The sequence below is a fragment of the Alosa alosa genome, chromosome 3, assembly GCF_017589495.1.
Source record: "Alosa alosa isolate M-15738 ecotype Scorff River chromosome 3, AALO_Geno_1.1, whole genome shotgun sequence".
NCBI lineage: Eukaryota > Metazoa > Chordata > Actinopteri > Clupeiformes > Clupeidae > Alosa > Alosa alosa.
In genome coordinates this window covers 31,672,627-31,687,486 of record NC_063191.1, presented here as the reverse complement: position 1 = coordinate 31,687,486, position 14,860 = coordinate 31,672,627, and the positions used below count along the sequence as shown (strand labels likewise).

The 14,860-nt window shown below is 40.2% G+C and overlaps 1 protein-coding gene across 3 annotated transcripts in view; it reads right to left on the bottom strand.

Moving 5' to 3' along the window:
• epb41l5 (erythrocyte membrane protein band 4.1 like 5) overlaps positions 1 to 14,860 on the bottom strand; it is a 276,656-nt gene that overhangs the window by 151,614 nt on the left and 110,182 nt on the right. For all 3 annotated transcript variants that reach the window (XM_048239963.1, XM_048239962.1, XM_048239965.1), the window contains 4 exons: positions 11,579 to 11,666; positions 6,795 to 6,883; positions 4,150 to 4,219; positions 3,226 to 3,395 (listed from right to left, as the gene is read on the bottom strand). In XM_048239963.1, coding sequence (XP_048095920.1) covers positions 3,226 to 3,395; positions 4,150 to 4,219; positions 6,795 to 6,883; positions 11,579 to 11,666 — 417 coding nt within the window. The remainder of the gene's footprint in view (positions 1 to 3,225; positions 3,396 to 4,149; positions 4,220 to 6,794; positions 6,884 to 11,578; positions 11,667 to 14,860) is intronic.

Below are 14,860 nucleotides of genomic sequence, written 5' to 3'. Positions count from 1 at the left end.
ATGCTACATCTTCTTTGGCTATTCTACAATCTATTCACCTTTTCAGCACCAGTAGGCTACTTTCTGTGCAGCCGCACACACACACTCAGGCATGCCAAACAAGCATACACAAAAGTGAGCAGCGGTCATATTTTGTAACGCTATGCGGTACATCTAGTTCTCTCCAAGCTTCATCAGCCCGTTTGGTAAGAATACCATCATTCAAGGTGGTGGACTGAAAGAGCCGAAACTCCTCCTCTACTTCATCCACTGTAACACCATTTCCCAACAAGCAGGGGAACGTGTCTATGAAGTATGTCAGTGAGGAGAATTTAGCTGTTTGCCATCTGCTTATATCAGCTACGGCAGCATGACGCAGCAATTCGTCCCCATAGAATTTAGGGAATTTAGTTTTTTTAGTACTCAACAGCTGCTGTGAAATATTTCCTTACATCCCTGAAGAGAGCTCCAAGGGGTAAGTTTGCTTGACTTTTGATAAATGTATGTGTGTCATGTCCAATTGACAGCTCATCATCAGGCAGCTGATGTTCAATGGATTTGTAGAGAGTGGGTTGGCATCCTCTCTTTAGGTCTTCCATCATTTCGACAACACAGGTTTACAGAAGGCCAAAAGCATTTTTTGCAACTGTAGTTCCAAAATTTGCAGCAATATGGTCACACATGGCTCTTCTTTCTGCAGGTTCTGATTTGCGGTTTCAAATAAAGGTATAGCTCTCTAAAAAAAGAGCATACAGCTTGGACTGGGGGTAGTCAAGAAAGCATACACCCTCTGTGGTTTTGTGACCTCTGTTCTATCTTCTTTTCCTTTTTTGTTTTATTTTTGGACAGATCCCTCTGTTTTTTGCTGATTTCTTTTTGTTGAAAAACAAATTGGTTTAGGTCAAACCCCTTGGGTGGTTGAGGTGACTGCTGTGTAGTGCTTGGTCCTGCCTGCAGCTGTTTGGGTATAGGTCCTACCTGCAGCTGTGTGGATGTAGACCCTGCCTGCAGTTGTTTTGGTGTCGACCCTGCCTCTATCCGCTTGTGTGTAGACCCTGCATGCAGCTGTTTCGAGGAAAGTGTATTCAATATAGCTGCTGTCTTAGTTAGAGCACAGCCGTACTGCTGGGCAATTTAACTATCTGGAAACATCTTCTTAAATAATGGTCCAGCATGGTCAGCTATAGACACTGGCACATTGTGCTCAGCTATAAAGTTTGAGAAATGTGTTTCTGCCCTGATGGTCCGTAGATCTTGATCTCCAAAAAACTTTGTGGTGATCTTAGGGACTAAGGCCATGACACTTTCCAATTTCTTGTGCTGTGTTCCTTCCACATGGCGTCTGAAAATGTAGGTGAAGAGGGGGGAGATTATGATATTCCTGCATGTTGTTACAAATATTATGACTTATGTTACATCATACACACACACACACACACACACACACACACACGCGCACAATTCATTCAAAGGAAAACTAGATACATGTAATATTATGTTACATGTTATATTCAAATACATCACTACTTCCTAGATTACAATAAATTATTAATATGTAGAGGAATGGAGTGGATGAATGGCTGTACGTGTAGTGAAACTACACAAATGTTTTCTGATATCCTGTCCAATATTTTGTGTCCATATATTTGTGTAATCTAACAAAGTCTAATAAATAGGCCTAAGTACTTCTGTGTTGAGTCAGACCAGGTTAAAACATAGCCTTCTTCTGATTACTGAAGGGAAATAAAATGGTTTACTCATAAAGCAACTTTAAATAGGACTAAAACAACTAATAAATAATATGGGTCAGATATTTTCAGATGGGCTTTTAAAAGGTTGACATGGGTGACATTGCATTATCACATTGGCCTAGAGAATAGCCCTATTGTATGCTATGCATCACTAACTGAGATCGTCACAGCTAGACTCCCTAATGATGTCAAGGTCATTTTTAATGTTCATAAATTCAATTAGGCTAAAATATAATAATATAAAAATAGTCTGTTACCTTTATCTTACGTTAATCAGAACCTGGCCTGACTAAAACCATTCCACCACTTTTCTAACAGCCTCCAACTAATGGGAAGTATGGCGGGTGTGATAGGTTAGCCTATTGATACTATGAACGTTTTTTTCCTATCATCCTTTTATTTTTAATATCATTATGTTTCAGGGGGGGGGTGGTATTTGTGTGTGGGACCGTGTTCGTTACCTGTTGCCCCTTGGTGACTGATGTCGATGTCTGTCTTGCACACAGTGCAGAACGTGTGATGAGGTAGCCTGGACACGTGGTGGCAAGGCCATCTCTCCCGATAGCTGTTGAGAAATCGTTGTGGATTCCGAAACTTTTTTGAGGCGGTTCAGCCATTGCATGCAAGCCTACTACAGTTATCGGCCAGCCTAGCTCGCTTGAGGCACTGAATTGAACTGAACGTGCGAAGCATTTGGCTAGGAGGGGCAGGTGGGTGGAGGGTTAAAATGCAGCGCTCTGATTGGCCGAAAGCTTTTCACTCCACGCACTTACACGCTGTCTATGTTTACAAGCTGTGGCTCAGCGGCAGAATCAACGTCAGATACAGGCGGCTAAAAGAGAATAGAAAATGAAACTGGCGAAATGCGAGATGCAACAAAATGCGTACCTAGAGAGCAGCGAATCGTACAAGTGTACTTAAGCGTGCCGAGTACGAAAAATGTGTACATGTTGGCAGGTCTGTTTTTTTTTTGTTGGTTTTTTTACAATGTGCTCAACCAAAATAAACAGACTGAGAGAGAAAAGTAAATACAGGTGGTGCATGAGCCAAGAATAGGAAAACAGCAGAATCTGTATGGAAAACAGTAGGATCCTAATGTGTACACCTATGCAAACTTGATATATATGATACCCTCACCATTCACATGCATGCACATAAATCACAGTCAAACGCACAAAACAATTCTAGTTGTACTGTTCCCATTATCTCAGTGCAATACATCTAAACAAGCAGTAGGGTTAGCATGCTAACCCCTGTGCAAAAAGACTTTAACCAGGCTAGAAGGTCCAAGCAAGGTCCACCCACCACAGTCTTACAAAACCCTGTGGGATGTGTTAAATAAATGGTCACTGGATTGTAGATCCACAGACACATTGACAATGATGGCAAAAGGTTGCCATTCAAAGAAGCAAATCAGCAGATTGGGAGCAACATGGGGTTCAGTATCTTGCTCAAGGAGACTTCAGCATCTTATATAATACTGTTTTTGACCCACCTGTAGCGAAATCGAGAACCCATACGTATAAAGCCAGAGCGGGTGGTGCCTTTCTGGACAGGTCCCCTCAGGCGGAAAAATGCATGATGTTCAACAGCACACTTCCACAGGTGCTTACAAGCCTTGGGATGATCCATACGGAACAGAAATGTATGTTCCTGTTCTTTTCCCTGCAAAAGAAATATTTCAATGAGTAAATTGGAGAAAATTAAACAGGGTTTCTCATTAACCTAAACAAATGATTAGTTTTCAGAGACATGCAAACCACAATTAAGTGTAGAATTGTAATTGTATGGTTATCATTATTAATTCCAATACATCTGAAAGGCATCTGAAAGGCAACATGCTCAGGTAATTGTTATGACAATAAACTCTTCATTCAGTAATCCCACTTACAGTAAAGTAAGTTACTTATAGACACAGCTAAACCTGATTTGGCTGAATTCCCTATTGAGTCACGTTCTTTAGAATGTAAATTAACTTTTGATATTAGCACACCTGTGAAGTTATTCCAGCTTTTTGACCATATTGAACTAGCAATTTGTTTGACCTGTGGCTGTCCCAATAAGATTAATGGAGAACTCCAGCCGTTTTTAACCCATAGCCCTGTTGATCGAGGTTACCGAGTGCTGTCAGTATGAAAAATAACGGGCCATTTTGGCACAATATTGACCTAGTATCAGAACGGCAGCTACAGCGAACCAATGGGGGCAATCAAACTGAAACTGAAACTTAAGGGTGATTGCCCCCATAGGTTCGCTTTAGCTGCCGTAGGCTACCGTTCACTGTTTAAAACAACTAAAAGAAATCCCTGACTCAATTTCCAGCAGAATTCTATATATATAAAAACAAATGACAGACATAATGTGTTGCTCTACTGAGGGAATTCATTTCATAAAATTATTACAATATATCTTGCATTACCTGTTCATCATCCTCTACCACTACAAGAGTCAACTTGTTTTTCTTGAAATCCAGACGAGTTATCTTCGGCCTAACGTAACGCATCAGCAAACACACACACACACAGGGAAAAAGTTGTAGATAATTACGCTGAAGATGAAACAAACTCATATTGCTTTCTTCATTTCAATTTCAATTAAAATCACTTGTACTCAAATTGAACGTAGAAGATAATAATAAAAACAATGGTAATAATACCATTATTATTATAATAATAATAATAATAATAAAATCATAATTATAATCATCGTCGTCATCACCATCACCAATCAAATGCTTTTGTCCTGACTTAACTGAACCAACCTATAAATTCCCTGCTGCAAAAGGGTGCACTGTCATTCTTATAGTTGATTTTATAATAACCTGATCCAAAATACAGCTATAAGCAATTAACCAATCCCTTGCCCAGCCCATCAAATGTGGATAAACTAGCTGCACTCTAACAACTTCATCTTATAATTATTGAGTTGCGTTAGAAGTTATGACTTTGTCAGAGATTTGAAGACTTGAAAACAATGTCAAAACAATATGCATGGGATTAATGCACACACTGGCACCAACTTCAGGTCAACATTGGGAGGTCACAATATTTGAAAGCTGTTTTATGGCAATATATTTTTCACATCCAGTCAGGGACGTTGGAAGTATTTTCTGAGTGTGGGTCCAGATAATATATGTGGGGGTCCAGGGGTTCCTACCCCAGGAAAAATGAGAAATTCTGGCTGTTAAACACACTATTTTAATGCAGTTTGGGAAGGACAGAAATACCTTAACGGAGCAAGCAGGGCCCGTCTTCTGTTTAGCTCAGCTAGGTGACATTGGCAACATTGGCTACCTGCATATGGTTATCACCTCACTGCTTTACACTACCCTACATGGAGACATATTTCATGTTTATAATGGAGATGTTAGCAAACCTACAGCTTTTGGTTAACAGAGATGCGATCATCTCCCTCATTCATTTCTTTGCGCAACAGCCCACATTCTGCGTTCACTCCAGCAAGATGAGTGAAATAAATGTTTTTTTTAAACCCCTCATTGCCATAGGTTATTTTGCCATCTGTTGGGCTTAGAACTAGTCGCGATTTCCATTTTTTTTGTGCAGTAGATTAGTCTATCCAATCGCTATACTGCTTTCATGGAGTTACAGGAATCCATTTCATTCTTTGTTTTAAATGCGCAATCAGATTTCGCAGGAAGTAACGTTTGTTTGTGTTTATGTTTAAATTTATTAGCAGACGCTTTTGTGCCAAAAAAAAAAAAAAACATACATAATATTTTAAATAAGGACCAAACAAAACACGCCAGAGAGCCGTTAGAGAGTACGTTAACTTTTTTTGCAAGTAGCACTGGTGCTACAGAGGTTAAAAGTTTTGTAGCACCAGCCACAAATTCTGTAGCATCGATATAAAACCTCTAAAATCTCTAAAAACAATTACAAGTAGGGCAGTTCATCACAGTTCATCAATTGTGGTTGGGATCTAGGCCTACTGCAACTGGATTGATAAAAGGTCATGTAGTAGCAAACATCTCACCTGGCCACATTGTGTTTGAGATGAACAAAAGCTATCAGCATGATATGTTATTTGGTTGTGTTTTTGTAAAAACAAAAAAACAATCCCTGACAGTTCCATGCAGTTAGACTTTTCAATGGGTATCAGGAAGACAGGTCATGCCATTGATTTTTTGTTAATTTTTCTTATTCATGCATTGGAAGTCAGTTCATTTATTTTTGAATAAGTAGAAGATATGCTGAAGATTTTATTCCACTAAGATTTAATTCACGTTTAGTTCATATTTCTTAGTTTTTAGATTAGAGTATCCCTACATTCAACCTTATTGTCATTGCACGAGTGAAATACCGTAATTACATCTAACCAGTGGTGCAAATGAGTAGGCTAACGGACATGTCAAACAGTGCACCCATGAAATGCATCCCTAGACTGTTCCATACACATAGGATACAGTAGGTAGCCTACTAAAGATAGCTGAAGGTCTGTGGCTAACGCAGTCGTAATTAAAGTGTCGTAAAGGTTTTTTCTGAGCCGATCTTGTATAGGTTATTAAGCACTACTAAGCGAGAGTGTTGCGCATGAAGTGGGCTCATATTTGACAGATAGAAGCGAACGTCCCGGTGGACTTTTTTTTTAGTTTTAGATCTGAATGGTGTTGTTTGATACTAAGTTGTTCGTTTTAAACTGAACTAAAAATGTAAAGCAACAAGGCGATTGCCACAAACTTCTACCTCTGCTTGCCTAATCTAATCACCTCAGCCTGGCCCGGTCGGAAGATACTTTCGCTTTAGGCTAAACATAACTATCACTGTATGTGTGCTACCTCTTTACATTGGATATTCAATGTTTAAAACTATGATGCTTTGGCTTAGCACCGCAAAAATGGGGGGAAGGGTATCCTCTCAAATGGCAAACTACTAATAACAATACTATAACTAATAATAAATATAATAATATAATATAATATTTGGATGAATATTACTGATTCAGAGCAAATTATGGAATTTAGGTGGGTACACACACAGTTTACTCAGTAATTAGGCATTGCTATGTAACAATGTACACTAAATGAGACTAGTTAGCTGTACTCACCAAAAAAATAGGCCTATCTTGGCTTCACCCTCAAATACCAGAACCCCAGTGGGGGTAAGCCCTAAACTGTATTCATTGCCATCTCGAGCCTGAAATGAGAAGAACAAGCACATGTAAAGATAGCAAAATATTTGCAAAAATAATTACAAAATAACTCATAGAATCCACAAATTTGAGTTTGCCATTACAGAGGGATGTAGGGCCCATGCACTACAATACAAGTCTTAGCCAGGGCAAATTAATAAGTGGGGCAGAGATATGACAATCGTTTCATGGGAAACTGAAAGGTGTGTTCAAATGTGTCTGTGTTGGCGTTCACAACCAGTCTGAGGAGGTAGAACTCCATGAACACACGTGAATGGTCAAAGCAGAAAATCCAGCCTCACACAAGTATTTGGATGGGAATGGCAACAATGTCTTCAATGCCATTGAGGCAAGTTCTAGGTATTCTCCTTCAACTTTAATCCAGAAGGATGGGACAGATTGGGATGTGAATAAAGTCTAATCCTCCATCGTTTTTTAATTCCAGTAGTTTATCCTCTTGTACATGTAACCGAGGTCGTAATTCGTCCGCCGCTCACTGCCCTCGAACCCGCAGACCTCCACACACACACACCGGCATGGGAGTCGAACGCTCTAACCACTGAGCTAAAAGCCCAGGCTTCCAACTCAGTGGTTAGAAGCGTTCTTAAGGTTAGGGGTGTGAGGATTTACATGAGCAACTAGCATGCTAGCTCAGTTCAACTCCGTTACATACATGTGAGAGAGATGAATCGGGTGATGGTTCGGTAATGATAGGATCGCACATCCACTCCTTCCCGATCCTCAGGTCCTTCACAGAGGGGATATCTCTTTCAAACTCGACTAACATTCTGCTCAGGTGATCTTGCATGAAAGCAGTCAGGTGCATGAATCCATTCCCTCCCGTGTGCTCATTGTATGTCTAGAACATGTCACAGACACCTCTTTCCACTCCTTTTGTCCAAGAATCCAATTTTGCTTTCAAAGCAAGTCAAGTAAATTTATTTTTATAGCACATATAAAAGCAACAGCATTGCACCAAAGTGTTTTACATAAAAATAAGAAAATATTAAATAAAGAAAGAAAATAACACACGTAAAATCTCAAAGATAACAACAGATGGCCCTTGTATTAATATTAATGAACATAAAAACAAAAATGAAAGAAAATGACAATGAGTTAAAATAACACAGAGAGGGAAAAAAAGAAAATTTGGGGGAGAGGTGAAGGGGTCAGGGAGTGTTAAAAGCTAGGTCTTTTGGTTGGATTTAAAGCTACTGATAGTGGGGCAGGATTTGACATCATCAAGAAGGCTATTCCAGAGCTGGGGAGCATAGACCGAGAAAGCGCAGTCACCTTTAGATTTAAGGAATGCAGAAGGAGCACAAAGAAGACACTGGGAAGATGATCGAAGAGGTCTAGGAGGATAGTAAGGATTTAAACCTACATATAGTGAGTTGCAGTAATCAAGGCATGAGGAAATAAAGGCATGGAAAGAATTTCTAAATCACTGAAAGAGAGAAAAGACGCAAGCTTTGCTATCATTCTTAGCTGGAAAAAGCTTCCCTTGACAAAACTATTCACTTGCTTATTAAAAGTTAAAGGAGTCTAGGAAAACACCTAGGTTCTTAACAACACTGTGATGATTAACAGACAGAGGGCCAAGAGCCTTGCTTACAGTGTTGACAGTGCTTGGTGGTCCAAAAATGATCTCTTCTGGGTAACACTTTATTATAAGGTGCCATAATAAATAGCAAACTTGTCATTACCTAACCCTTTGTTAATATTTGTAAATTGTTACTAAAATATCTATTTGGCACAAGTTAATAGTTTTTCATCAATCCATTAATTAAATATTATTTGTTTGCATAGAATAATAGAGAATCTTTGAATCTTTGCATATGGAATTAATTTGCATTGACTTTTTAAGTTGCATTGACTTTTTCGTTTAACATTTTGAGGTTACGACTTGAAACCTAGATTTAGTAGGTTTCTTAAAGGCACACAAGGCAATGTTTTTAGAGATGGCTGAGAGACGCTCCATTCACCCGGTAATTAGCCATTTAATCATAATTATTGGAATTTACTGGCATCTACAGTAACATGCAGATTTTATGCAAACAACGAATATTTAATTAATGATGAAAAAACGATTAACTTGTGCCAAATAGATAGGTGTTAATTAATATTACTACGCTAAGTCGAAGTACTCCCAAGTGCTATTGCGCCAGACATTGTAGTTCTCCTGTTTTTTCGCTTGGAAAATCGCCACGTTTCATGTTGTGTGACCTTACACATTTTTATCAACTACTCGTGCAACTGTATTTAAGTAGGGAAAAGGAGGATGTTTTTGATTACTGCCATCTTCCTGCCTCTATGGCTACGTCTGAGCCCGCTAGCATAGCAACATGCTAACACATTCGCGCCGCGCACCAGAGCATTTGAGTGCACATACCGACACGGGAGAGGTATGACTCAACTCGTGAAAGTTAAGGTAAGAACATATATTACTACTGACATTGGGTGGCGTGTTCCTTTAAAGGGATGATGAATGGAGCCATTTTTTCTGAGAGAATCTTGCCATCCACCAGGATAATGAGGATGAGACATGGCTAAACCTTCCAGCAGGACAATGATCCAAAGCATTCAGCAAAGGAAACTCAATTGGTTTCAGAGAAAGGAAGCAAGGCCCTGACTTAAATCCAATGTTAAAGTTACCAAAGATCAGCAAATTCTTAAATGAAATTACAATTACTTTTTGGTGGAAAACTAAGGCACAAAGTACAGAAGCATTCATCTTAAACAGCTGTAGTTTAAAAGTAAAAAACAAACACTGTAATTAGACCACCACCAAGACCAAAGATCCCAGTTGAGTTTAAGAAACTACACTGAGGAGGGCAAAGGTCACCAAGTGCAATGACATCAACGCCAGAGAGCCAAGACTCGGTGATAAACAAAAAGTCCAGATGGTGGGACGTAAATCGGTCATTCAGAATAAATGCTTTATTGGAAACAGAGCGAGCACTTAAAATAGCAAACCCAACCAAGGAAGAGTCCTGCTCATGACGTCCTTGCAAGAAGCCACAGCTGAAAAGGTTTACCTGGCAGGGATTAGCCTCCCCACCGGAGTCCGCACAGATAGAGTCAGTGGCAGCGGTGAGAGGGGCAGCAGCAGCAGTAGCATAGGTGGCAACAGGCATAGTCCGTATGGTGATGTGTTGTGGAGGAATTTCTTGCGGGTGCAGAGTTGCCAGGAGTGGACCACCCAGGAGAGACTGCAGAGTTAGGATGGCATCCTCCGTCGCTCGATGGATGGTAAAGGAGCGACGCGACCCACTGTGCATGTAGCGCTTCCTCCGAAAGATCCCTGTAACCTGGCAAAGGTGGAGCACATCTTCGTCGATGGAAGTGGTGGCATTTGAGGAGGCATGCTGTCGGAGTTTCTCTGTGTACAAGACACAGACTTTACATTGCAGGTGTGGAGTATGGAGGCACAGCAGTGCAGGCAAACACAGCACAAATCCTCAATCTCCCTGGATGGGCTAGTCAACCGACTAACCTAGCAGCTGGTCAGCAAACTCTGCCGATAGGATGGAAAGGGAGAGAGACACTGTGCAGTCAAAAGTCCAAACAACAACAGCCACAAGCTCAGCAGCAGACAGTGGAGCGCAGCGCAACTTGCAGCAGTGAGTAGCCTTCAACTCAGTCCAGGCCAGGTGTTAGTCCTCCAAAAATAAAACCGACGTTGGGGTAAAGTGCAAGAAAATTATAGCAATAGATAGCCCAAAACGTAGTTTTAACATGCAACAAACTTTTTGAGAAAAAATAAATTAAATTCAATTTACGAAAACTTGAAAAACTCAAACAAAAACAGCCTAGCATAGATCATTGAATCGGATTAGATCATTAGCATCTCGCCTGCTAGCATCACGTTTAAAAGTGACTAAGATTTCTGGTAATTTTCCTATTTCAAGGACCAGTATGTAGGAAAGAATGGCAAATAAATTGTAACCATTCCAGGTTGTACTGCAGATAACCTTTATTTTCTTTATTTTTAATTAATGAAAACGATTAATGTGTTCATTTTGACCAGTTTTGAACACAAATTGAACAGTTTGACAGTTCTTAATAGTAAAACTAGAGCTTCTTGATTAAGGCAAAAATCATAATCCCGATTATTTTTGGTCAATATTGAAATCACAACCTTAAAAGTGAATTAAATTTAATTTAAAATACAATTCAACTGTAAAACAAATAAAAACACAGATTATGTTTACAAAAAAGTTACCACTGCAAAGGAAAGGAATGTGCTGTATTTATAACAAGACAAAACAAGTGCATTGTTGCAAAACAGAATGCAGCGAAATAATCGTTATGTTTCGATTCTGTTGTTTTCATAATCGTTGGAAGACATAACTGACTATCAATCGATTAATTGAACAGCCCTGGTCTGAATTGTGTAGCCTATACACTCAATCAGTGGCGGACGGTAGCTTATGTGACGGGACCATCAGTAAGGATAGGATTCATACAACCGGCATACAAACATCCTTTCTCCATCTAAATGTTTCACAGCGGAGTCACCAAGAAAGAAAAAAATCATAGCACTGAGGCAAGTGGTAACTCGACTTATTGACACAAATCAATTACAACAACAATTATTAATCAAGCTGTGTGGCTCAGGAAATTAAAAAAAAATGCGTTTTCCAGGCTAGCACAGCAGAAAACTGGAACGGTCACTCGAATATGCATGCACTTCTCACCTTTACTCTGTGCATGTCCACACCATACATTTCTAGCCATTTTGCCTTATTCAGATAGTTAATCTCAGCTTGTGATGGCATCTGTCCCCTGTTGGAAAAGAAAATGCAAATGAGGTTGTGATTGAGCAAACTTTTTTGTTTAGGATAAAACGGTCTTTGTGTTGGGAGCAAATTGTATCTACTAAAGTTGCACAAATTTGAATTCCAAACTGTAAGAGAGTGAGGTCTTGGCCTCACTCACTTAAATCATTTAGAAATATTTTAAAACTTGTCAAATTTTTTTTTCAAAATTGTAAAATGCAAACCTCTCTCATCTGCAAATCTTGTAAACCTATATATATAGGGGTGGAACCGTACCTGTATTCATATTGAACCGAAACGGTATGGGCGTCACGGTTCGGTGCATGAATTTACACAGAGAATACACAGTATAAAAATAAATAAAACTTGTGCGAATTAATTCATGTAATGTGCGAATTAATTCATGTAATGCGGAACTACGGTTAGGGATTAGTGTGTGCTTCACCTCACTGTGTGTTCACTGTGTGCTGAGTGTGTTTCACTAATTCACGGATTGGGATAAATGCAGAGACCAAATTTCCCTCACGGGATCAAAAGAGTATATATACTTATACTTACTTACTTACATATACACACATATACATACACACATAATTGCAAAAGGATAATAGACAACATCAAATGTTGAAACTGAGACATCTGACTACTTCATAGTAAATACTGGTTATCTGCACATTTTCCAAGTGCAAATTTAAAGAATTTTAAGACCTTTTCAAGACATCTAAATGGAAAAATTAAGACTATACTGTACCACGGCAAAAACTTAAAACTGTTTTATGCAACAGTTTTTTTTCTACTAATTTTAACACCCACCCCATTTGGGATGTCTACAGAAGTTACCAAATATATTTTGGTGAAAGAAAATAATTGTGTGTGAATTACCTTCACAGCTATTTAATGCCCAATTTTAGGGTCTGGACTGCTTGCTTTTGAAGCTGACTTCTGATATCTGGCTGTGCTGCTGGCTGAGGCTGACTGTTCTTCACCTGTGTCTGTAGTAGCCTAGGCTACTTGCCAAACATGTGTACTGGACTGGATTCCCTTATTTTTTCAAAGGTAGACTAAGCTATTTAAATATTGTAATAGGCCTACTAACTTAGGCATCTATTGTCCCATATGCAGCACAGCAAATCAAAGGTAATACATTTTGCATTCCAGTTGTATTTAAACCAACCAAAGCTTGACTGAAACATTGTAAACCATTGACTTGTTTTAAAAAAATGTATGGGAAAAGTTAAACCCCTCCTCGCATGTTCCTGCTGAAAAACTGCTGGTTTCATCTCAATCACGCACGTAATATGAACTCAATTACAGATGCGTTTTTTTTTTTATGTAGCCAGTCGCCGACATTCTTTCGCCGCCAACTTTTGCGAAGTACTGGGAAAGGCTGGCAAGCAAGCTGCAGACCGATATTACAGGTAGCCTACCTGAGGTAGTAGGTGAGGTAGTAGGGCTAATGTAACTTAGACAGATATTTACTTAGGCTAAGCCAGCAAAACACACTGGAGAGATGCAAACAGATACACTTAATGTGTATTTCCTCCCGATTGAGAAAACGTTTGTTTTCTTTTTCTGTCGGTCCATGGTTCCTTCATAAATTGCGCAGCAGTGACCGAAGCACCACGCATAATTTGAACAGCAATCTTTGCGTCAACAGGAAGTGAAGTGATATCTCAGCAAGGCTTTTGCGTATCAACACCAAACTCTGTACATGGTCTAAGGACCCAATTAGGAAGAAGCTCAATAAATTTGATGACCTTTGACCACTATGTGGCGCTATTATCACAGGAAGTGGGCTCATAGTTTGTGAAACGATGCTGCGTCCGAGCAAAGATTCTAGAAGCCCAGCGCAACTCCAAAAAGGAGGACAAATGAGCGTCCGGCTTGAGGCTGCGCTGGACAGGACTTTTAAACTGTCCGGCCTAAATCCGAACGTATGGCCACCCTATCGCTAACTGGCTTACCCAGCTCTTTCTCCCGCTACCGGTCGCGTAGGCCTAGGCCTACGTATCTCTCACGCCTCGACTATACCACGAAAACGTAAGGCATATTTGGGGGCCAAGCAGCGAAGCTGCGAGGCAACCCATAGTGATTCTATTTGTTGGGGGCCAAGCAGCGAAGCTGCGAGGCAACCCATAGTGATTCTATTTGTTCTTATTGGGGGCCAAGCAGCGAAGCTGTGAGGCAACCCATAGTGATTCTGTGTGTTCTTATTGGGGGCCAAGCAGCGAAGCTGCGCGGCAACCCATAGTTTTTGTACCTTTTCTTATTATTGGGGGCCAAGCAGCGAAGCTGCGAGGCAACCCATAGTGATTCTACGTATTCTTATTATTGGGGGCCAAGCAGCGAAGCTGCGAAGGCACCCATTGTTTTTCTATTTGTTCTTATTATTATTGGGGGCCAAGCAGCGAAGCTGCGAGGACCTCATTGTGTTTCTACGTTTTCCTATTATTATTATTATATGCAATGGAAGTCAATGGCAGCCCATAGAACCGTATGGTAAAAAGTTGGGAAATTTGGCACACTAATTGGGGACGGTCCCATGATTCCTGTCACCAAGTTTCATGTCGGCAACTCGAACCCTCTAGCGCCACCAACAGGCCAAAGTTGGAAGTGTGTTCACTCACGTAACGTTTGACCCGTAGGTCCGATTTTCAAAAGTCAGGTATCGTTGGAATCCTTGGACCAAGCAGAGTTCAACGCACCCTATGACGTCATTTTCCGCCATGATGGATTTTCCGCCATTTTGGATTTCATCAAAAACACTTAAAATGTATCAGGGGTCACATACTTTCTCTGATTCCCACCAAATTTTACACAGATCATCTTCAGACCAAGCCTCACAAAAGTTATCACTTTTCGCCTTCGAAGTATTACCGTTACCCGAACAGCCAATCAAAATTTCGCGCAAAGCCGCCAAACAGGAAGTGAGCTCATATCTCAGCAACCCTTGCATTTATCAAAGCCAACATTGGTGCGTGGACTCAGGACCCAATCAGGGGACGCTCAAGAAATCTGGTGACCTTTGACCTCTAGGGGCTGTAATTAAGAATCATGCCTTTTGGCCTGTAGCAGCAGTTTTGCTTAGAATTAAAATGCACTAGTGGTGTCTGGTAGTACTGTTGAATGTCCTTAGGCCGACCCAAGCCAATTTGTGATGTCATCGTGAATTGATTCGGCCGCCATATTGATTTAATCAAA